Source organism: Stereum hirsutum (assembly GCF_000264905.1).
Source record: "Stereum hirsutum FP-91666 SS1 unplaced genomic scaffold STEHIscaffold_14, whole genome shotgun sequence".
In the NCBI taxonomy this organism is placed as follows: domain Eukaryota; kingdom Fungi; phylum Basidiomycota; class Agaricomycetes; order Russulales; family Stereaceae; genus Stereum; species Stereum hirsutum.
Window position 1 is genome coordinate 1,059,539 of NW_006763144.1, and position 22,077 is coordinate 1,081,615.

The window sequence follows — 22,077 nt, forward strand, 5'->3', positions numbered from 1 at the left end:
AAGATTCTAGGGTTCTAGTTTGCTCGAAAGTAGAACGTCCCTCTACGTTCTATGCACTCCTGTAACACCACCACCAACACCAACACACCAACACCAACGTCCGAATCTGTTTCGGGTTCTTGACTCTGACTCCTGCGTTTGTTGCAGCGCACGCACGCATCCATAGTTGAACAGGCCCCCGTTCTGAATCCTGATTGTTCGTATGTACGTTGTTCGGCGATATACATGGACACCTAGGCTTCAAGCTTCAGATTGTGGCACGAGTCACGGTGTCGTGCATTCCTATTCTTGAGTAGCCGTGACCTGCCTTGCCGTACGCCAACTGTATGCTGTGGACAGGATTCTCTGATTGAGATGCGCCAGACGCCGCGCTGTTCTTCTGAGATGCCGATGTTTGGGGTGCTCTGAACCTGCTGCATTGCGGTCTCACACTGTTTCATTGCTCAGAGCTTCCTACCTCCAGCTGTCCGCTCGCCTGTACCTCTTGTACACCTCGTCTTCAACTTCTCTCTGCATGAGCACAGGTAGTTCGTTATACTTGCGTTCGCATCAGGTTATGTCTCGAAGTCCTGCTCATTGACAGCTATTCCAGTCGAATGGAATTCCACGCCACATCATCTCGACACTGAGCTATAGGTCCCAGGGCCCTAGAAGGCTCAGTCAAGCCAAAGTTAGCTTTTCCAGTGTCCACAGCTGTACATGAACGTACACAAGGCCGTTTCTGAAACGACTGATCGACTTCAACACGACGAACCTTCAGCGTTCTCGAGTGTCAGTGGAACCCTAGTCATCATAATAGCAGCACGGTGTGCATTGAATCAATGACGCTGGATACACAGATATACGCACTTACGTGTGCGCTTGCACCCTCTACAGTTGTATGTATGTCCACCCCTTCATTCCATTCCATTCTGAGGGCCTGTAAGTTCAAGTTTGATTGATCACTGACTGACTCTGATTCGCATTCCAGCGACAACGACGGAGACAATACAGCATCGATCATGAACGCCCTCTGGCACAGTGGCCCATACCCACACCTCCGCGGATCCGAAAGACAATACGTAGGCGAGGACAAAAGCGAACACGAACAAGAACACAAACACGAACACGAACGAAGGCTCGAGTCCATCCGAGTCGTGGTTTTCCATACTGATCCTGACCTGACGGTCCCATTGGCTTTCCCGGCGGGTACGGTCTTCGCCAATCAACTCCCTCTCCATTGAACATTCCAATCCCAATTCGATGAGTATGCACATCGAGAATCGAGATCCATCTCTGTACATTACACAGTGTACACTCGTCCATCATCTACTGTACTTACCCACTCAGGTCACAGTGCAGGTGCGCACATGTCCTCCCGGCCGATCTGTACAGTACAAAGCTTTCGGAGCCGTGCTCACATACTGACCGTCTTGCCCCTTGAGTAGACCTACGTATTCTGACGAGCATCATGCGGATTAACACGACCCACATCCTCACCATGGCCACTATCGGCACTGTTCATCCGGACTTGCCACTGACTGTGACTGGCAGGACCAGCGCAATTGCAACCTCCTTCTCACCTCCGTAAGCTCGCCCAGAGGTCGAATGGAGACAAGAGTGCACAGTGTCGTAAGGCGCATTACAATCCACCTCTCGGTCTCGGATGGGCAGGCTCTCGTATTCATCGGACGTGCACTGGGGTGTCAGCCACATTAACATTGCTGGAGTAAGTCAGGTAATCCCTCGAAGGGCCGACTCGTCCATGAACTGCGGTGAGTAGTTCCAGTACTGTCATGAGCGCTACACCGGCACTGAGATGTACTGGCATGCACTGACAGCTGACGAGGAACACTGAGCAGGGAGTAATCCTCAGCAGACGGGTGAGTTTATCTCGTTATCCACGCCTAAAGACATACGCTCGACGGCGTGACACACCGTCCGTGAATGGCCACCGATGGAAAAGTTGATTGGTCATTGGACCCGCTGGTGCACACACAGCGACGGTCCCTCTACAGACGATCGTCAGTCTGACGCTGAACAATCCTCTACAGCTTTCACAGGCGCGCCGGCCGCTCACCGCAAGGTCGACCGCGAGTCACCGTGGTGCACACGCACCCTCTGTTCACCGGTCGGCATGAGCAATACGCTCCCTAACTCGAATAGGCCGCGTCAGCGCTGCCAAAGGTCCATGTTGTGAGTCTCATCCAGTCAACATTACAATAAAAAATTTCTGACCAACGATCGAATGAATTCCAGTCATATTTGAGCGTGACAAGCTCATCCAATCATCATGAGGCTGGCCTGCACTGTAACAACAAGCCGATCGTCCCGTTCGCATACTGCATGCAGCTGACTGGACGAACATGCTGGATGCGAGACTCCAGGGTGAGTAAGTAAGTGCCCGGGCTAACATGTGGGTATTAGATGGGCCACAAATGTAACGCGCCACCGGCCAAATTGTCAAGCAAATATTACAATGACGCGGTGCCGTTGGGACGCTTTGACGCCGGCCTCCCCGCTAGCGCCGTTGTACAGCAGTCCCGACTCCCGACTTTATCCAAACATAGAAGGTCTAACAACTTTCAGAAGAGTCAAAAGGTCGCTCGGGCGTTCCTGCAACCTATTCGGAACCGAGCATAGTAAAAGTCTCGTCACCTCGGTCCTCGGGATGGAGCGCGGGTGCCACACCGTTCGCCGCTCGTTGCCCCAAGTCGGGCTCCACGACCGAATATCACGAGGCCGAACGGAGAATTTTTCTGCTGATGACACCATTCCCCTCTCTAGAAAGAGAAAAAAAAAGCTACGGACCTTGTGCATAGCAGGAGCAACCAGGCGTAGGAGCATATGATGTTCCTCAGGTGCAGCAGGCTCCGGAGGCGGTGTCGCCAACGAATCATCGTGGAGCCATTCTATACAGATCCGTTCAAGATCCTTGAAGCCTGTGCGAGGAGAGGTCTTGGCTGCCAGTACTACAGCGTACCCAGATGTGCAAATTTTGCGGCGCTCGAGCTACTGTACTCTTTTAACATGCACCAGTGCTAATCTAAGTACACAGGTAGGTGGCAAAAACCCTAAACTACGCTTGACGATTTTATCGGGATTTTTTACTAGTAAGCTATGCTGTCGTCGACGTCGAGCGCGTCGACGAGTGCTTGCACCCAGTAATGCAAATGTTCACTTTTGGCGGGCCGGAAGCCTTCCGACGCGCGTCGCAAGTCGAAAGTGCATACTTTCGACATTTTCGAGCATTTTGACGGGACATGCTCGATTTGCGCCAAACAAAGTACCCAGGGACGATAGTATGCTGTATTTACATGTTGAGGAATATTTCCAGGGGGAACGGGGGAGAACTCGAAGAGTAAAGTCAAAATTTGCACTTCTGTAAGATTTGCACATCTGGGTACGGGGTAGTAGTGTCAAGAGGTACGTCCAGTGAGGCCCACATGATACCGACCGAGCCGTCATTTCAAGTATGGTGAGAAAGTAAAGAAAGAAAATTCATTCTGCTGGGTGCCGGTGACTCAGCCCAAGTCAGATTTCCAGGACTTCGACGAGACACGTACGCGTGAAGCTTGAAGGCCGGGGTTTCCGAGAACATTCTTCAGTTCCGGTATACATCGCCATACGCAACTATACGGTGTCAATATGCCGCTATGGGTGCAATTATCGCGAGCAATGCCGATGACACGACGACGTCGTGAGTGTGACTGGGAGCATGACGCGTACCCAAGGGTTCCGAGAGCACCGACGGCTGCAGAACGTAGTCAAAAATGGACAGAGAATGTAGCAGCGCCGGCTGCATCTCTCGAAAGGAATTATGTGCCATAACAAACTCAGCATGCTGAAGCCGAGGTCGACTCACCATGTCCGTTACACGGTCCTCGAGTCCACGCGTAGCGTCCTTCGCATTCCGGCAGATTTGGCCTTGTACAGCACGCACACACCCCAGTAACTGAACCAAGACATGTGCGGCGAATAGACAGCCCAGCGATGGCAATGTTTGGAACCACAGTCCCTTCGCCTGAGAGACAAGCCGTAAACTCGAGGCCCATAACCGTGAGAACAACTAACTAGAAACAACTTGAACGAGCCACGATCGCTTATTATTGTGGCGTCAGTGTCACCACTGCAATAGACTGGGTGGTAGGTCTACAATGTGCATAAATAGAGCTCTTCAGGATTCCACGAAGGTAGAACAGTGAGCATCATGTATCATCTGAGGCGGAAGAAGTACCAGTGGCACTTGCGCAGAGTCCTCCGAGAATGAGAATATGTACTGCAGTGACGCAGTATTCGTTTCGGTGGTTAAAGTCCCGAGAGCCGCTGCGAACGCAATCCTCTTCCTTCCGTAACGTTACTGCCTGATACGTGCACATGCGAAGAACATCAGTGTCTACGATAACATTGATAGGCAGAATGAGGAACAACACGAACCTCCAATAGCGTCACCAAGAACCGTACCTTGCCTGAGGTCTCAGATATTTGGGCCATAATCCCATTCGAGGCAAGAGGCCTCGTCTAAGCTATGGACGGATGACGCCATCCTTGCGGTCGATGAAGTTTTTTTTTTATGTCTTCATGCTGCGCACAACGATCTGAACCACACGAAAAACACACGATGAAGCTCAAGCACACGACGACGACGATATATCACCACACAAACAGTAACAACGACGAAGAAGCACGAACAGGTTTTTGGATGTACACGACCGTAGCGTAAACGAGCAATACGGGAGCAAGAGAAGAAAGGCTACACCCACCCACAGGATGATATGGATAACAAGACACGGGGATATCGACGATAAGATCATACTAGTACAAGCCGGATTGTGGTTGGAACCGAGGACTGACGAAACCTGCCAAGGAACGAAAACGACGAGACTGATACTTAGTAAACGACAGGAAGGGGGACAAGCGAGGTACATGTGGATGAGTGAGCCCTAGCAAGAAATGGAGAGCGAGATAGAAAGACAGAGAGAGAATAGAGGCCACGATGAGATAGATGGGACAACACAGGAAAGGACGTGGCAAGCATAAAGAGAAATGACTGAAAAAAAAATGCGACACCAAAGTCAGCGGTATGAAACAAATGATAACAAGGTAGAAAACGCACTATTTAGTAAGAGGGACCACCACCGTAGCCTCCCCTACCATATCCAGCCTGCCCTCCCCCCTGGTAATCGCCGCCTTGTTGACCAAAGCCGGTTTGAGGAGGGTAGGAGCCTTGTTGACTATACTGTTGACCGTAGCCTGCTCAATGAGTGGTCAATATGGAGTGTAATGCCTTGGACAGACCTCACGGACCTTGCTGGCCGCCGTAGCCTCCGCCACCGTAGCCACCACTCTGTTGGCCACCGTAGCCTCCGCCACCGTAGCCGCCACGGCCACCACCTTAAAGTAAAAAGGAGGTCAATAACAACAACGCCTAGGAAGGCTAAGAAAACAAACCACCATATCCGCCTCCACCGGAGCCTCCGCCGTATCCTCCTCCACCACCGAAGCCTACAAAAGACATTGAGTCAGAACATAAGACAATAAACCGAGAGAGAGAGAGAAAAGGTCTAACCTCCTCCACCTCCACCACCGCTGCCCTTAGCGTTGGCGAGGTTAACGCGAATCCTCCTGCCGTCGAGCTCCTGCTCGTTAAGGTTGTTGATGGCGGCGTCCGCCTCCTCAGGGGTACCGAAAGTGACGAAGCCGAAGCCGCGCGAGCGACCAGTCTCGCGATCCCTCATGACGATGGACTGAACAAACATAAGACAAGGGACATCACGGTCAGTCACCTCTGCACACGATCGACGGCGGCGTTCACATGCGATGCAGTCATTCTCATGAACATATCATCGGACGCGGAGCAGAACGCCACTGTGTTGACGGAAGAGAGGGCAGCGGAAGGAAAAACTTGCGCACATCAAGTATGGCACCGAACTCGGAGAAAGCCTAAGGGACGGAGGGACACGATCAGGATCAGGAGCACGGTCAAAGCGAGAGCCTCGCGGCATGGATATCACACTAACTTGGCGCAACGTGTCATCGGTGGTATTCCAACTCAAATTTCTAACGGAACGGGGTGTACAAGAGGAGGTACTATTAGTCTAACGCACCCCCTCCCTCTCGACGACGAGGGCAAGGAGAGAGAGAGCGCGCCGCGGAGAACGTATCATCGAGAAACACATCGGAGACTGACCCAACGTAAACCTTTGCAGACATGATGAATACAGAAACTTTGGGATCCTACACGGTACTGGAACGGGGAACGAGGCAGAAAACGAGACGGGGACCCGAAAAAAAACTTGGAGAACGGGGACGGCCGATTGTGGGGGGAGACCAGATGTGGACCTGGATGGTCGTTCTAGGGGTTTATATACCTGCTAACTTTTCAGACTCCGCTTCGAAGTCAGGACATCTTGAATCTAAAATCTGATCAGCTGCCCTTGGCTCGGGCAGATGGAAACTTCCAAGCGTTCCAGGCGCGGTTTTAGGGTTCCGGAACGATGGTCAATCCGATTGGAAATTCAAGAAATAGCATGGGCGTGTGAGAACGAACACAGCTGAAAACGAAAACGGGGAAGCGAAGAAAAAAAGATGTGGGAGAGAGTATGCTATACTACAAATGCGCCACGACCGTGATGGGTACAAGCTCCAGCAAATGGGAAGGGGGAAATGAAGGGGAGACTGGTGGTAGTGATTACCGTACGATATGGCACAGGCGGGGGAAGGGGAGTCATAGGGGTCGTGAAAAAAACAAAAACGGAAATCGTGGCAGAGGCGTAAACAAAAGACAACAAGAGCCCAACATTCTTCGCGGCGCAGACGCGAATGGGGAAGAGGCGGAAAGGCAATAAGGATGCCGAACCGAGTGTGGAAAGGAGATACGGCGAGTGTTCTCCATCACGCGCCTGGACCAGCACTGCCCGACATGCTCCTCCTCAGCTTCTTCCTATCCTTCTTCTTCTTCTCCTTCTCCTTCCCACCATCACTTCCCTGAACGCTCGGCACAGGTGATTCTGTCCTCACGGCATCCGTTACACTATCGCCCCTCACGCTGCCGCCAGCAGCACTCTCGTCCTTCGACGCGTCCCTCTTCAGACCAGGGATGTTGGGGATGCTGGGGAACGAGGACGATGTCGAGCCCTGGCGCTTAGTTGAGAGCGAGATCCGCCTTGCTAGCCTCTGGAAGTTCTGCGAAGAAATCCGCTTCCGTTTGGGCTCAGATTCAGGGTCAGGCGTCCCCGTACGCCCAGCGGAGCTCACTTCGGGCGCGAACGTGATGCCAGGAGAGGACACAGGAGGGTTGGCGTTAGACGCCGATGCATCATCCGACGTCGGGAACTCAATCGGACTCGACACAACAGCGGGCTCCTCGGATGGCCCTGCGGCCGCTACGATCTGTTCGTCGTCGTCGCCACCATCAGGCGAGGACGGGAACGCGACAGGCGAGTCCTCGGCAAGGATGGGGCCCGGTTCGTCGTGCGTGGACGGTGCGGTCACGTCGTTCGTGGGTATGTCGTCCGCGTTAGGTACGCTAACGTCGGCAGCAACGGCCTCCTCAGCAGGTGCCTCCACGGGGCCAGCCTCGGGAGCATCTTCGTCATTCGAGGTGTCCTGGGTCGGGCGTTCAGCCGCCTCTAGACCAGACGCAGTATCCGCGGGCTTGTCCTCGACCGAGTATCCTTGTACGGCCAACGGACGGACGGCAGGATCATCTGACGTCGCGATCTGATCAGCCCACATCGACGCGAAGATCCCGTCGAGCTCCAACAGCTCTTTGTGGCTGCCCTGCTCAACGATTTGACCATCTTTGAGAACAAGAATCCTAAACATAAACAAGGTCGGTCAGTCTAACTAATCTCCCGCACCGGAAAGGAAGGAGCGGGAAGAACTGACAGGTCGGCGGTAGCAATAGTCTAGATATAGAAGAGCAATTCAGTAAAGTTGATCATTTGACAGAATGGAGAAACCAGCGTACGGAAAGCCGATGAGCGATAGAGAGCGATGAGCGGCCTTGTACGAGATTCTGGAGAGCCTTCTGGATATCCCTCTCGGTGGAGGTATCGAGAGCACTGAACCCAAACCATTAGCACAGTACTTCGGCCGATAGAGCAGTAGTGACAAACCTTGTAGCCTCGTCTAACAACAGGATAGGTGGGTTCTTCAATAGTGTACGCGCAATGGCCACACGTTGCTTCTCGCCACCACTCAACCGGATGCCACGCTCGCCAACCTTAGTCTCGTACCCATCGGGGAAACTCAGGATCCTGTCGTGCATCTGAGCAGCCTTGGCAGCCTCCTCGATCTCTTCTTGGCTAGAGCCGAACTTGCCATACCTGTCAAACAGATACAAAGGCAGAGACAAAGTCAGTTCAAATAACACGAAGATAAGCCCCTTCGATCGCCACTGCCACCAGCGAAACAACTAGATCAAGACATACCCGATATTATACGAAATGCTTGCGTTGAACAAGACAGAATCCTGCGGCACGACCCCGATCGCCTTCCTCAAACTCGTCTGCGTAACATCCCTGATATCCTGTCCATCAATAGTGATCCGGCCCTCTCCCTCCTGTAGATCATAGAACCTATAAAGGAGACGGAGGATAGTCGACTTTCCCGCGCCAGACTCGCCGACGAGCGCGACCGAGCTGCCTTTGGGGACTTTGAACGAGACGGACTTGAGAGCGGTGCTGCGTCCGTCGTAGGAGAAGTTGACGTTGTCTGAAATGTGGCGAGTATTAGTATCGGTGGAATGCGATTATATAGGATAGATTCTAGACGTACCAAACTCGATCTCTCCGTCGCTGACAAGAAGGTCGGGTGCGTTGTCCCTGTCGTTGACCTCAGTAGGCTCGTTTAGGAGCTTCAACAGCCTCTCGGTGTCGACCAACGATCTTCACAACGTAACATCAGTAAAATAATTTGTCACATCTGATGAATAAGACTTACTGGTTGATGGAACGGTAAATGTAACCGAGGCTGTTCAGAGGACCGTACAGTTGACCGAGGTAGGTCATGAAGAACACAAAGTCGCTGGTAGAGAGCTGTCCTCTGGTGACACGCAGCGCGACGATCAAAGACCCGACCAGGAGACCGATAGTCTAAATAGGTAGCACTCGACTTAGACCCAAATGCTGATAAATTCGGAGATGATACTCACGATGATGAAGTTTTGAACCAGGTTCAAAAGGTTCAACGAAACTACGATCAGACCAATACTCGGTTAGATTATGTCCTACACAATGAGAATTGAGTATTCGAGACTTACGCATGACACGGTACTCCAAGCTCTGGTAGTCACGGATGGCACCGGCATACCGTTCACCTTCATGCTCCTCGCCATTGAAGTACTTGACAGTCTCATAGTTCAACAAGCAATCGGTATGGATTCCGCGAGTAATCTGTTGCCGCAGAAGGCGATGAGCGTTGGTGGGTAAAGGTAGGAGTCGGGATACGTACCACGTCCTTGTCGTTCATCCTCCTCCGCAGCTTCGTACGCCACTTCGTGAGCAGTACACTTGCGGTAGCTAGTACATCAGATGACCCAGCAGTTAGATACGCGACAAATCATGCGCGAACGTTCCGCAGGCAGATCGATACGCACCATAAGCGAACATGACCAGGAAGATGACCACCGCGATAGTCCAATCGAGTCTAAGCGTGAAGAAGACGAGCGCAACGATGATATCGATGATGGTAGGAATGATGTTAAACATGATCAACTAAGGAGATCGAAGCCACACGTAAGTCAGCTTTGGCGAGCAATGAGTGACTTCAATGAGTGAAGCTAAACTGACCTCGAGAGTGTGGTTGATAGCGGCGCCACGATCCAAGATGCGGAGGACCTCTCCGGTCTTGCGACGGGAGTGCCAAGCGAAGGAGAGATTGAGAAGGTGGTTGAACGACAACTGGGACATTTCTGGGTAGATGGCACAGACATGGTGTCAATTAGCGATGATGAGACTAGCGTAACACGAAAACGAACCTCGGTCGGAGTACTGCATCACAGGTGCCCAGAGAGCCTACGAAAGCATGAAGAATTGAGTACAAGCACGTACAACTTCGTAAGAAGTCAAACGTACATCACGCAACGCAGCGAGACCACCTGCACCCTGGAGGAAGCGCAACGCAGCATACCCGAAAAGATAAGGCCAGGGCGACTCGTTGGATTTCTCGTCGAAGATAGAAATGAGTTTCGCGAGAATGGTGGGGACGGCGATGTTGACGACACGGCCGATGAGCAGAAGGAAGATGCACAAAACCTGTAGGGCCACATTTTTTGGCAAGTCAACAAATGTAGCGTGAGTATAGCAGATGAAAAAGAGGGGACGAACAGCAACGAGTTGCAAAGCGCGAGACTTGGAAGGCCAGAGGAAAGGAGTGATCCGACGAAGACGGTGGAGGATCTCAGACCACGAAGGATCAAGGTTGATCTCCTTCTCCTTGGCGTCAGGCTATCCAAAGTTGAAACTCAAGTCAGCACTTTACGTTCGACGTTGACGCCGTGACACACGACACACCTTCAAAGGCGGGACACGCCCGGACGGATCGGGAGTGTGAGCCCTGGTGGTGACACCAGAGGCTGTAGTGTTGCCTCGAGAGGTATTACTCCTGAATGTGCCGTACTTGCTGGTCTCGGCCGCAGCGTTCGGGGAAAGGGCCGACGCGTGAGCCTCCGAAGGAGGAAGTAGGAGGGAAGCATCTGTTGGAACCTCTTCGATACCGTCCTCGTTAATGGCGGTGTATGTAATACGAGGTGTGATGAGAGCGAAGAAAAGTGGCACGAGAATGAGGACTCGGAAGAGGGGCAGCACGAAGTGGACGAGACCAGCGATGGATACTGGGAGACGAGTGTGGGCTGAATGGACAAATACACAAATGTTATTAGCGACATTGATGTTGAACGGCGAATATAGACTCACTGGACTTCGGGATGACGACACCAAACAAGGCCACTGTGGCGATATCGAGAATCAACGAGAGCAGAACCGAGGACTTGATCCTCTTGAACGACCAAACCTGCACGCCGATGGCATCCTTGTACGCTCCCAGAGCGGCCAAACCAGAGAAGGCGACGAGGCCTGCGATCGCATTGACTTCGATTCCGGTCCGATAGGGCCAGTTTTTGGTGAGTACGGCAAAGATGACGAAGGCGAGTCCATCGAGAAGATAGGTGAGAGAAGACAAAGAAAGAAGAGAGAGAATGAGAGCCCGACGAGGGGCTTGAGATGCGACGACGACAGGTGTGATAGGCGACGGAGACGGCGGCGGCGGGGGCTTTGAAGCGACAATGGAAAGAGCTGAGAGGAGGACGAGGCCGGGGGAGACGACGCGTAGTAGAAAGAGGGCGAGATTGAGAGGGCCAAGAGCGTCTGCCATGGCCGTCGTCGTCGTCGTCGCCTGTGTCGTGGATGTCGTGGGGGTCGTGAGCGTTGATAGAGAGAAAAGAGAAGGAAAAGGCAGAAAAAGAGGCGAGGGACACGGCGAGTCGCAGCGCGTGGCACGCCGTGCGCTTTATAATTATGAACTGCTCTAACGCTTATCCGATATCTCCCTCTGCTGTACATAATCTCTCCCTTCCCGAATCTTCCTCTTTCCATACCGTCTTCCCTCCTTCACAACCCTTATTGTTTGCGCTCGTCGTCGGCCTCGACGACGGGCCACCTGCTGCGTAGATTAGCGTCATCCCGAGCCCACGCCGCACATTATTGCTATCGACGGTTGGACGCGTCGCGCGCGACCGCGAGCTCGTAATATTATCGCATTGACGGCAGGGACGTCCTGGGCACTGAGTTCGCTACTGGCAGAAAGGTTTGCCTCGTGTAGCACGCGTTGCATCTTTCCACTCTTCTCGTCGATGTTCGCTCCATTCTACACACACGATCCAGCACTCCTTTGCACCAATCACCGCACCTGATCCGACCTTCCGCCCGACTCGAGGCTACCACGACCCTCGGCAGTGAGCATTAAAAAGGATAATGGAATCTCTCGGATGTGACGGTACGGAAGGGGGTCCCGAGATACGAATCTCGACGCGATATTGAACGTCGCCTAAAGCCTCCTTGGACAAGATGCTCGAAGGATTAGACCGGCCATCACAGAGTAAATGTCGTTTCGCGTTGACAGATCGCGCGGACCTTGGCCTCGAAGAAGCGGCATGGAACGTATTTGAGATTGGAGCTGTCTTTCTTCAGGGACTCAACTACTCACGAGAGTGTGCAGACAAATTCCACATACACATCCTCAATCACTTGCACGCGCCCCCGCATTGCGTTCAAGCACCTCACCGACCTCTGCCAACTTTGCTCTGACCTCTTCTACCCTCTCACCCTGTTTGTCCACCGCTCCCCTGTTTTGAATCCTCATGGCCTCCCGTGCAGCTTTCGCGAACTCGTACGAACGTGTGACCGACTCGTCAACCGCGCCGTTGGTGGACGATGCAGTCGAGGGTGTGGATTGAGCTGGATTTGAGGATGTGAGGACAGAGGCGAGGTCGACCTCGAAGGCGCGGATCAATGCGAGGTCTCGAAGGGTGTCCTCGAGGGGCAAAGGATTGGGCTTTGGTTTGGCGGCGGAAGACATGATGGTGGTTGGAGGTAAGTTCCGCTAGCGCCGTGTGTTAGAGTTATCAAGTGTGGCGTTCTATCGCATACTGCAGTGTGGCCCATAACAAGTGCATCAGACTTTAGTCTGCGGGCAAATGCTCGCTGCAATGATACGTTCACCAACAACCTCCTTCCAGTGCTAGTTTCCAAATACACTGGTTTACATTGCTTCAGCATACGCCCCCCACGCCGGCTCGGGCAACTGAACACCCTCCCAATACTTCCTCAAATACTGCTCCACAGTCTGCGGCTTCACATGCGGCAACAATCCGTTCAAATTTGGCTCAATGTCTGACCATCCGTCCACTATGGCAATTCGAACCTGCACAGAGCATCGTGAGCAAACCATATCCAGTCATTGACTTGCACTATTAGGATGAATGACTTGACAGCAAAACTGACCTGGTAATAAAACTTCTTACTCGGATCCTTTGCCAACTCCTCCAACTCACTCCTCCCCACATACTTCCTCAAAAACGTCCTCCCCGTAATCCTCTCCGCCGCCTCGACAATAGCATCATACGTTGTCGTCTCACCCACCATATGTCCCATCTCGGGCCACCATTTCTCCTTTATATCAAGAGCAGCAGCGACGAACTTCCCGCAGTCTTGGGCCGAGATGTACGTGACCCGAGCAGGATTGGAGCGCGAGCCGGGGATGTCTGCGGTTCCGGCTGGGATGTTGACGATGAAGTTCAAAGGACGAAGGCCGGAGAGGGCTTCGGTTTCGTTGCGGGGGGTACCGGCGACCAACGTGTTTGTCAGAATACTGTATAGGTAGGGTGCATCTGGTGAGATGGAGCCTGAGGGATCTAATCAGGAAGATACGCACCCGCAAGCAAACCGAGTGTACTCCAACCCGGAAGCCTCGCATGCCTTCCAAACCTTGATCTTGGGCGCGTACAGATCGACGCCCTCATTCGTCTACAAAGAGCATTAATTCAAAACCATAATGATCCAGTGACCCATCTGTCACATCAGCACAAAAAACAATCCCACCTTCATGGCCCACTCCGACGGCGCAAATCTCCTACACCCCGCCTCCTTCGCCGCCTCCAACAGCCTGAGCTGCGCCTCCCCATAATCTTCGTCAACGCTCACGATGGTCGAGATCACGGTTTCGACGCCTCGGAGAGCTGAGACGAGCTGGGCGTGGTCGTCGTAGGAGCCGACTGCGACGACGTCGACGCCACGGGCTGTGAGGTCGGGTTTGGGGGACCGGGAGAGCAGAACGATGGAGTGTTTGTTTGTGGCGAGGATTCTGTATGAGATTTGGGATAGTTCGAAGAGTCGTTAGTCATTTGTGATGGAAGGAGAGCAAGACGCATGGGTTGGGGAAAGGGAGGAGGAGGAAGAGACGAACGCTTCGAGGATATTACGGCCGAAGCCACTTGCGCATCCTGCCAGTGCGACTTTAACCATGACTATTTAGAAGATAAATCTCACAGTGATAAATCTCGAGGTGTTGACGGACTTGTTGTCCGAACCATCGCGGTCTTATATACACCATAGCACAAAACTTCCCGACGGCACCAGGGCTGTTGGACCCACTGGGCGCCGAAGATGGGACCCACAATGCATCCACTCATCAGCATGACATTTCTTTAAGTGTCTATGCGGCATCGAGGGAGGTCAGCCACCGTCAGCCACCAAGTCATGATCAGCCACTGCAAGATGGGTCGAGAACTTGGAAATCCACATGTAGTAGATCAGGTGAACAGTATCCGGAGCAGAAGCATAAGTCAGCGTAAGTACAGACGGGGAGTAATTGAGAGATATCGCAAATCCAACGACGTATATGGGTCTTCCACATACTAAAGGCTGCTTCGAGACGATGGACCTGAGCAGTTCAAGTCGTGGCTCCAGGGCTTCAGCTCAATGAAATCGCAGCTGAGCAGTACTGTTGTATGCATAAAGCCTGCCTCACATCGCATTGACATGTAGCAGAGATTAGTGCATTTGTGTACCATTTAAGAAGTGCTCTTGAGCTTGTGTTTTGACGACTTAAAGGATTAGGGAGGAAGTAGACTGAGCGTCGTGATCTTTCCACAGGTTCCTCTGCCAAGTATCGCGCTGGGTGCCAGGACCCGGGACAATGTGCACGGAAGTCTCGTGATCGCGTTTTGCCCTGTTTTGCCACGGCCAGGATCGCGGAAGGAAGGAAGGTTTAGGAAGGTTTACGAATGATGTTGTCCGGCGCGCGTCGGAGTGTTTCCAAACCTCGTCAGACAAGATGATCAGCTCACTGGTCCGGTTGAAAACTCGTCTCAACTTTGCGCAAAACTACGAACTTCGAGGGTCTTGCGATCTGCTTTCACTTCTATTGCATCTTACATAGCTTGTTGTTGATGACTTGAAGCCCGTTGACGCACTAATATCACCTCTCACCACCAAGAGACTCGCTAACATTCGCCTGATAGGACTCTCTGATACTTGATACAGATGAACCCTCCTTGCACCCAAAGAGAGGCTGGCGGCCCATTGCCCAAACATGACAGTGCGTGTCTCGTCATCTTATTCCAACCCTCAGGATGAGCCGCCTTTGTACCACTGCAAGCATGGTGTTGTTGATGACCCCAGGCCTCAAAATGATGGTCTCGTCAGGGCAATCACTCATGAGGCTGATCCGTTCTGGAAAAGCAATGTCACCGATGCTTCTTTGTGTTCACCGGGCCATATGTGCTCAGAAGCACCGTGCCTTCAGACTGTTAGCATACCGCTACCATTGCGAAGAGCGAAAGTCCCATCTCGACAGTAGGTATATTATTCGGCTTATCAGCACATGTGCCTTAGTTATGCTCAAAATGGCCGGCCTCTGCGATGCTCGAGACTTGATGAACTCACTATAGTTCAGTGCCTTGATGTGGACAGACATCTTTGAGTGATTATTGGGCCTGTGCTGGATGTTTTCGAAAGGTTGATCATTCTCGAGTATGGCCTCGCGGGACCGTTTTGCCATCTTGTATTGGAAGTATGAGGCAGTATAAAAGGCTTCCCTTGAATCCAACGAACTGCCTCAGGTTCAGCAGCTCTAGCTCTCTCTCAGCCATGCGTAGCCGACTTTCCGCCCTAGGGTGCTCTTTAGCATTCATGCTCTCGCATGTTGGGCGGGTAGCGAGTAAACAGGTCTTTGCCCATTACATGGTACGTCAACCTGTTTATTCCTGTAGCAGCTCCCTCGGGACTAATCTCTGCATATATGTAGGTCGGGACCGTCACTGAGGAGCATGTCCAGCAAGATATCAACGATGCCATGTATGTCTGTCAGTGTTTCCGGCACTTCCTTTGGCTGACTCTCTCGTTTTCAGAGCTGCAGGCATCACGGGTTTCGCTCTCAATATTGGCGACCCGTCGGAGTCGTTTGTGAGCGACACGCTCCAGTACATGTTTAACTACGCCCCCACCGTCGGGTTCTATCTGCACATCAGCATGGATATCTGGGCTTCGGGAGATGCTGACGGAGGCCATCCCGAGCTCTACAACGATATCCTACAGGGTTACGTTGCCAAATCAGGCTACTACCAAGCAACTGCCGGAATGCCTTTTATCACGACGTTCAGTGACGGTGGACTCACTGCCGACGAATGGGATGCCTGGAAACTAAGTGCCCTAGCGAACAAGCTCTATTTCTGTCCCGACTTCGACGGTACCGCAGGCTACAACACAAGTGCTACAGAATGGTGGTGCGTGCAGTGCCTTTTCTACCTCTCATATCACGGTCATTCATTGATGTCGTCTTATCTGTTGCGCAGGGACTACTGGGGGGACACTGTCGATTGCGTTTTCAGTTGGGACGCGAGCTGGGAGGCTCGGCCGGGTTACTCTGGCTCTGAAGGTCCCGGATCCATAGAGATTGACGAAGTCGTGATCGCAGGCGCGAAAGCTCGGGGAAAGAACTACATGATGGGTGCGTATCTGCATGTTAATGTCTAGAGTCGTCGTTGACCGCTAATAAAACCACAGGGCTGAGCGCTTTGCAGTACAAGAACGCGGTAATTACCAGCAATTGAACCGTCTCTGAGGTGTATAACATGCTCATAACATACGCTTACAGTACTCGACAAATATATATCGCCCCGGAGAGATGACACTAATTAATCGGATGGTGAACATCCTGGGCATGTCTACGCAGCCAGACTATATTGTCGTGATTACATGGGTAAGTCTTCTTATCTTCCACCACTCAGACGCGTACTCACCTCGCTTATGGTCCTCAGAACGATGGTCCAGAGAGCCACTATGTTGGAAACATCTGGCCAGAACAAAACACCGATGCAGACCCTGCACGTTATGTCAACTCGGACGCTGAGTGGTCTCACGCTGGCTGGCAACCCCTCATTCACTCCTTCTCCGACGCGTACTTTGCGGGCGGGAGTGTGTCATCTATGACTACCCCACTCGGTTACGATGGAACCGCTCTCGGTGCGATCTGGTACAAGTCTGTCCTACAAACCTCCACGTGCTCGAGCGGCGACCACCCTGACGGCTGGACACTCGGCAAGGATCAGATCAACTGGGCGATTGTCATCAAGACTGGTACGGATACTTCTAACTATGTTCTGCGCATCTTCAACGGCGCGAGTACGACGGAGAAGACGGGTCTGACCACGGGCCTCAACTACGGCTCGGTTACCGTCGTTGCCGGCACTCCTTACGCTGAACTGTACGACGGAGACACTCTCGTGTATATCGCCTCCGGAGGTCGCGCGGTATCATCTGGATGTCCAGACGGTATCTTCAACATGAATGACATTGTTGTGGGTCTCGCTGCGGCCCCGGTGATCGGCTGTTCATCTCTACAGCAGGACGTACTGGTGAGAATTTCCTTTGGACTGCGTCGCTGAGCCTCTCTGAGCAATCGTCACTATCCTCTCTCTGAAGGATGCTTTGAGCAACTTGATGTCCAATACCGTCGGATACTGGGAAAACCGAGGCACGTTTCTTCCCACCCTTGTTTCCCATTTGATATCCTCCTGCTAACATTATATCAATGAAATAGACTGCGAGAGAACTGGTGTGTTTCTATATTCGTATGGCATCACTTCTTACGGGATGTCTAATGGTCGCCTTCAGGTATATGTGGTCACTTCCCGGAGGTATGAAAATTTCCATTCACGATCCAGGCGCATACGTTCCTCACACATGCGATGTCTTACAGCCTGGCACTTCGTCGCCCGGCCTTTCCGCCCAAGAATGGACGAACGTGAACTCATTCGAGACCATCTACAACGCTATGTGGCAAACGGCAAACGTAAGAGTGATTTCTATCGTGAAACCTGAAAGATACTGAACGCACCGAATGCGCTGCAGACTGACGATGATGATCTGATCGAAATCCAAGATATTGTCCCGAACATCGACCACGGCAGCGCCAACCTCCTTCCCGTAACGGAAAGTTATAGTATGTATTGTCTACCTCCCCAGATGAAACGCTACTTATCGAGATGAATGGACTTTCGCAGCATCACAAGATGGTATGTGTGCATACTTCTCTGCAAAGGAAAGACCGAGTGTTGAATGCGTGTATAGACGCCGGATGGGCTGGGGTGATGTATCTCAAGGTACAACAGTATAACGACGCGCACGGACTCCAGAGTGGTTCGTCGTATTACTACGTGAGTACTAGTCTTCGAATTGGGACATTTCCGGGAATAAGATTTACCTCCCGCAGGATAAAGCCGTAGCTATCCAAAAGGGTATGGCTGATACCTGGCTCAGCGGGATTGCATGTGGCGGTGGCGGTATGTCTGAATTCATTATCGATTTTCTATGCATTCGTACTCAAAAACTGTTGTCGTAACAGTTCCCCAGCTCACTAGCGGCGGCAGCCCCAATACCATCACCACGCATCTCTTCTTCTGGCTTTCTGTCAACTTGGCGCTTTACTCTGACCCCGATGGCTCTCTCCGTACCTGGGCTGACACGGTAAGTCGAGGTTCACCGTCCGCTCGTAATCTATCCCACTAAATAGTCGGATTGTTAGGTCGGTGCTTGGTATACGACTGGGAAAGGCACTTCCTTGCGCGATACAGATGGCCTCTATTTCGACGGTCAAGGCGCAGACTGTGCCAGTCCGGATAACCACAGTAAGCCCTCAACTTAGTACATATTCCCAATGCCCGTGCTAATCTAACCACTGTTCTCCCTTATGCAGAGTACACCTACAACCAAGGCCCCATCTTGTCCGCGCTCGGAGCCATGGCTACACTCACGGGCGATCAATCATATATCACGTTTGCCTTGACCACACTGGACGGCGTCGTGAAGGCTGGGTCGTCGACAGGTCTTCCTCAGACAGACTCGTCCGGCAGCGCTTTCCTTGAACTCCCCAATGGTATTTTGGCTGAGTGGTGCGATGGGACCGCGTCGAGTCCGGATTGTGACCACGACAAGCAGTATTTCAAGGTTTGTGACTAGCTCCTTCACACGAGGACTGATGGAACTGATGGGTTGTCTTATCCAGGGTGCTTTCATGAAGGTAAATCTGATATTTCCTCCCATATGGATCAGAGTCTAGTACTCAAGTCAGTTTCCTCCAGCATCTTCAATACTTCCTGGACAATGTAAACGTCAGCATCCAGGCGAAATATGCAAGGTACTTAGTATATTCTCTTACATTTCGAACGCTTCTAACAAACTACGTGAACCGTCTATAGCTTCGTAGGGGCACAAGCCTCTGGCGTCATCCACTACGGAACAAATTCTGACGGCCTCATCGGAAGTGTGTGGTATGGTGCAGAGTAGGTGTTCTTTGTATCAGCGTCTTTGCACGCGTTACTCACCAGAGCATCTTTTTGTAGTGAGGGAGGCTCGATCTATAACTACAAAACACACACCGCTGGACTGGATGCCCTGAACTGTGCCCAGAAGGTTTGTCAATCTCACCTTCTGTCAGAAATGTAGACGCTGATACCCCTATCTCTCTGCAGTACGCTCAATGCTGAAGAGCATGATGGACAGTTTGAAAACATCCGACTCCGAGCACCAGGGATTCGAAGTTTATGTTAAGCGGTAATCTATTGGGTTGGGGTACTTGTTCTATTATGTGGTCTCGCTGGGTCTAACTTATTCTGCTGGGAATCGACACTGAATTTATCATAACTTATTTCGACATCCGTTCTGCTTCTGCATGTCTGCTCTTCGCCGTCGGTGACGATGTCACCGCCACACATATGAGTTACCAGTTGCAAGTGCGTGCACGGTGGGTCGCATCCCGCAATTCAACCTCGATATAACTGTCAAGGGCCCAGCCCTGGTTTGTTACATGATGATAGGCGTATGCAAGTATGCAGATCTGCTTTGAAAGGATATTACGCACGTGACCGCGTATTTTGAATTTCGCGCAAACCAAACGCGTGTAAGTATTTGCTCCTTCTCTCTTGACCTTCGTGTGAGTGCGATGGAGGGTCCTCCACCCTCAGATGCTGGACCTTCAAATACCAGCCAATCTCCTCAGTCATCTAAACCGCAGATATCGCAGCAGCCCAGTGTCACCGCACACGTCCCGTCGTATCAGCATCTTGCTCCCCCAAACACTCAGGCTTCGTACTACAATTATCCTACAAATTGGTCTCATAGTGGTAGCTCGACCGTACCATCATCATGGTCGTCTACTGGGCCTGCGAATTCATACGATCATGGGTCAAATTATCAACAACCACAGTCATACCAGGCCCAGCAATGGCAGCAGTATCAACAGTATTACCAACAACTGCAAGCTCGCCAATCACGCCCTTATGCTCCCTCTCATCCTCCATTACAAGATCAATCGCAGAATCAACCATACTCCCAACCATACTCCCAATCATACTACACTCAATCTCCATTCGCACCACAAACATACACTCCTCAACCTTCTTTGCCGGAGATACAGGCTCCTGCACCTTCAAAAACCCCAATACCATCACCTCCGCCGCTAGAACTGTCCAAGGACTGGGACGCTGCCATATATTCTTTCTTTACCAGAGCTGGATTAACGCAGGCCAAGCACGGTTTTGAGGCAGACATGATGGTTCTGAACCCCGAGTGGGAGGCTAAAGAGGTTCCGTCAGCTTTGAGGGAGCTGCACACAAATTTGACGGTGCGTATCTTTGGTTTTTATCACCGGGATGTGCGCGAACAATGATCCTCAGTGATTGATGCGCGGTATAGAGACTTCTGAAGCTCGAGGGTGCTTCTACGGATGAAGAGAAACAAGACGAAGGAGAGAGCATGCCCATGCAACCACTGCCTGGTCCAGAAGCCAAAGAGGACGGCGAGGCGAAATTTCAGTCCGAAAGACCACTTGACGAGCGCAAGCTCGACTACATCCATTCCACACCAGGTGCCCAACCTCGTACCCAGTCCTCCGTACGTATATTCATCTGCGCGCTAGTATTCGAAACCTGTTTCGTTATTGTGACTTATCTTCGAATTGGCAGGTCAATAAATCTATATCGCAACTACTCGCGCGTAACCGACTACGAAACGATTCCTCCAATCGTTCTGAGTTTCTATATCCGCATCCTTCTAAACGGCGTCGTATTGATGGGACACCTGGCCCGTCCTCACTCAACACGGGCTCATGTGCACGCACCGATGCAAAGCCGATCAACAGGGACGTCATGATGAAATATGACATAGCAAAGAACGAGGAGGGACCTTTGAGGAGGACGACGAACGCAAATGCAAATGCAAATACTTCGGGTAATGCTTCAGGTTTGGATGCTACGAAATGTGAAGCAGGCGAGGATGTGAGTGCGGATATGGGCGTCGGGGTGGGGGCGGATGGGAAGGAGTCTGTGACACCTGAGCGTTACCCGCCTTTGGACGAAAGATTGAAAAACTTGGAGACGCATCTGGCAGTGAGATATGGTGCGTTCTGTCTGCACTGTCTCCTCTCAGAATATCTTAATTGAACAGCTTTTATGATCTAATCTTTGTACAGTGCCTTCGCCGCCAGTATCTTTATTATATCGTCTGCAGTACCTCGAAGACCATATCATACGACTAGAGAAAGACCACCCGCCATGGGCAGCTTTGCACTTCAACCAGCCTCGCCGCGGTGTGAGTATTTTCCTTTTTTCTTGCCCAGCTGAAGCTCATCCGTTTGCTATGGCTACAGTGGCCACCTCCACCTCGCCCAACACCAATTATTGTTCCTTCTCACCTGACATCATCTGCACCCCATTCGTCCATTGGCCCAACACAGACATCTGCATCCGCATCTCCTTCAGCAGCTGGTTCGTCTAATGTGACTGAATCCAGCGGTATCTCGCCGTCGAGTACAAACCTTACAGAAGGAATAGGAGTGGGTAGTAGTGGTGCCGCTGAGGGAAAGACTAAGAAGAGTAAGGGGAGGCAAAAGTCGAGTCTGCATAGAGCTGTATTGGAGAGACTGGAAGTGCAGAAAGCTATGAGCGACTTGAAGGGAATAGGACCAGGATGATTTGGTGTTTTTCTTGCGCTGTGGGGTTGCTTGCTTTTCTTCTAGTACCAGACTTTTGTTCGTCCCAGT

At 51.9% G+C, this 22,077-nt stretch overlaps 7 protein-coding genes across 7 annotated transcripts; 2 read left to right on the plus strand and 5 right to left on the minus strand.

Moving 5' to 3' along the window:
• Window positions 1-583: 583 nt before the first annotated feature.
• Window positions 584-3,948, minus strand: STEHIDRAFT_114014 (uncharacterized protein; the record flags this gene model as incomplete). Its single annotated transcript, XM_007308062.1, has 16 exons — window positions 584-693; window positions 755-783; window positions 854-870; window positions 954-1,275; window positions 1,322-1,366; window positions 1,401-1,429; window positions 1,522-1,677; window positions 1,700-1,749; window positions 1,918-1,991; window positions 2,060-2,100; window positions 2,458-2,533; window positions 2,671-2,762; window positions 2,791-2,891; window positions 3,709-3,733; window positions 3,845-3,906; window positions 3,927-3,948. 16 exons carry the CDS (start codon window positions 3,946-3,948, stop codon window positions 584-586), a joined length of 1,251 nt encoding a protein of 416 aa, XP_007308124.1.
• A 1,150-nt stretch (window positions 3,949-5,098) lies between these two features.
• STEHIDRAFT_149275 (RNA-binding domain-containing protein) lies at window positions 5,099-6,302 on the minus strand (the record flags this gene model as incomplete). Its single annotated transcript, XM_007308063.1, has 7 exons — window positions 6,170-6,302; window positions 6,000-6,039; window positions 5,893-5,922; window positions 5,549-5,726; window positions 5,431-5,484; window positions 5,292-5,373; window positions 5,099-5,129 (listed from the first exon to the last, which is right to left on the minus strand). The coding sequence occupies exons 1-7, from the start codon at window positions 6,190-6,192 to the stop codon at window positions 5,099-5,101; spliced, it is 438 nt and encodes a 145-aa protein (XP_007308125.1). The 5' UTR covers window positions 6,193-6,302.
• Window positions 6,303-6,873: 571 nt separating this feature from the next.
• Window positions 6,874-11,355, minus strand: STEHIDRAFT_64069 (uncharacterized protein; the record flags this gene model as incomplete). Its single annotated transcript, XM_007307746.1, has 17 exons — window positions 6,874-7,798; window positions 7,870-7,889; window positions 7,952-8,045; window positions 8,100-8,309; window positions 8,415-8,697; window positions 8,761-8,870; window positions 8,926-9,077; window positions 9,137-9,177; window positions 9,245-9,377; window positions 9,436-9,503; window positions 9,581-9,698; window positions 9,774-9,895; window positions 9,962-9,998; window positions 10,059-10,238; window positions 10,311-10,430; window positions 10,512-10,834; window positions 10,899-11,355. 17 exons carry the CDS (start codon window positions 11,353-11,355, stop codon window positions 6,874-6,876), a joined length of 3,393 nt encoding a protein of 1,130 aa, XP_007307808.1.
• A 909-nt stretch (window positions 11,356-12,264) lies between these two features.
• STEHIDRAFT_34165 (uncharacterized protein) lies at window positions 12,265-12,525 on the minus strand (the record flags this gene model as incomplete). Its single annotated transcript, XM_007307684.1, has 1 exon — window positions 12,265-12,525. A coding segment is annotated over one exon (261 nt), but the record flags the coding sequence as incomplete, so codon positions are not given.
• Window positions 12,526-12,641: 116 nt separating this feature from the next.
• Window positions 12,642-14,039, minus strand: STEHIDRAFT_171083 (NAD-P-binding protein). The gene is made up of 5 exons (XM_007308064.1): window positions 13,945-14,039; window positions 13,581-13,842; window positions 13,414-13,505; window positions 12,984-13,350; window positions 12,642-12,903 (listed from the first exon to the last, which is right to left on the minus strand). Exons 1-5 carry the CDS (start codon window positions 14,001-14,003, stop codon window positions 12,742-12,744), a joined length of 942 nt encoding a protein of 313 aa, XP_007308126.1. The 5' UTR covers window positions 14,004-14,039; the 3' UTR covers window positions 12,642-12,741.
• Window positions 14,040-15,671: 1,632 nt separating this feature from the next.
• On the plus strand, window positions 15,672-17,425 carry STEHIDRAFT_63710 (uncharacterized protein; the record flags this gene model as incomplete). Its single annotated transcript, XM_007307713.1, has 7 exons — window positions 15,672-15,725; window positions 15,787-15,836; window positions 15,890-16,264; window positions 16,334-16,488; window positions 16,545-16,573; window positions 16,636-16,740; window positions 16,799-17,425. The coding sequence occupies 7 exons, from the start codon at window positions 15,672-15,674 to the stop codon at window positions 17,423-17,425; spliced, it is 1,395 nt and encodes a 464-aa protein (XP_007307775.1).
• Window positions 17,426-20,731: 3,306 nt separating this feature from the next.
• Window positions 20,732-22,008, plus strand: STEHIDRAFT_102424 (uncharacterized protein; the record flags this gene model as incomplete). The annotated part of the gene is made up of 5 exons (XM_007308065.1): window positions 20,732-20,930; window positions 21,002-21,434; window positions 21,508-21,626; window positions 21,685-21,806; window positions 21,882-22,008. The coding sequence occupies exons 1-5, from the start codon at window positions 20,793-20,795 to the stop codon at window positions 22,006-22,008; spliced, it is 939 nt and encodes a 312-aa protein (XP_007308127.1). The 5' UTR covers window positions 20,732-20,792.
• Between the last annotated feature and the right edge of the window lie 69 nt (window positions 22,009-22,077).

What these genes read in the sequence shown, in the direction of transcription:
- STEHIDRAFT_171083 (XM_007308064.1), bottom strand. Translation starts at nt 14,003, where the DNA reads ATGGTTAAAGTCGCACTGGCAGGATGCGCAAGTGGCTTCGGCCGTAAT. An exon ending in CGTCGGAGTGGGCCATGAAG is followed by an intron (nt 13,506 to 13,580) that starts GTGGGATTGTTT and finishes TGCTCTTTGTAG; the next exon opens with ACGAATGAGGGCGTCGATCT. An exon ending in TACACTCGGTTTGCTTGCGG is followed by an intron (nt 13,351 to 13,413) that starts GTGCGTATCTTC and finishes CTACCTATACAG; the next exon opens with TATTCTGACAAACACGTTGG.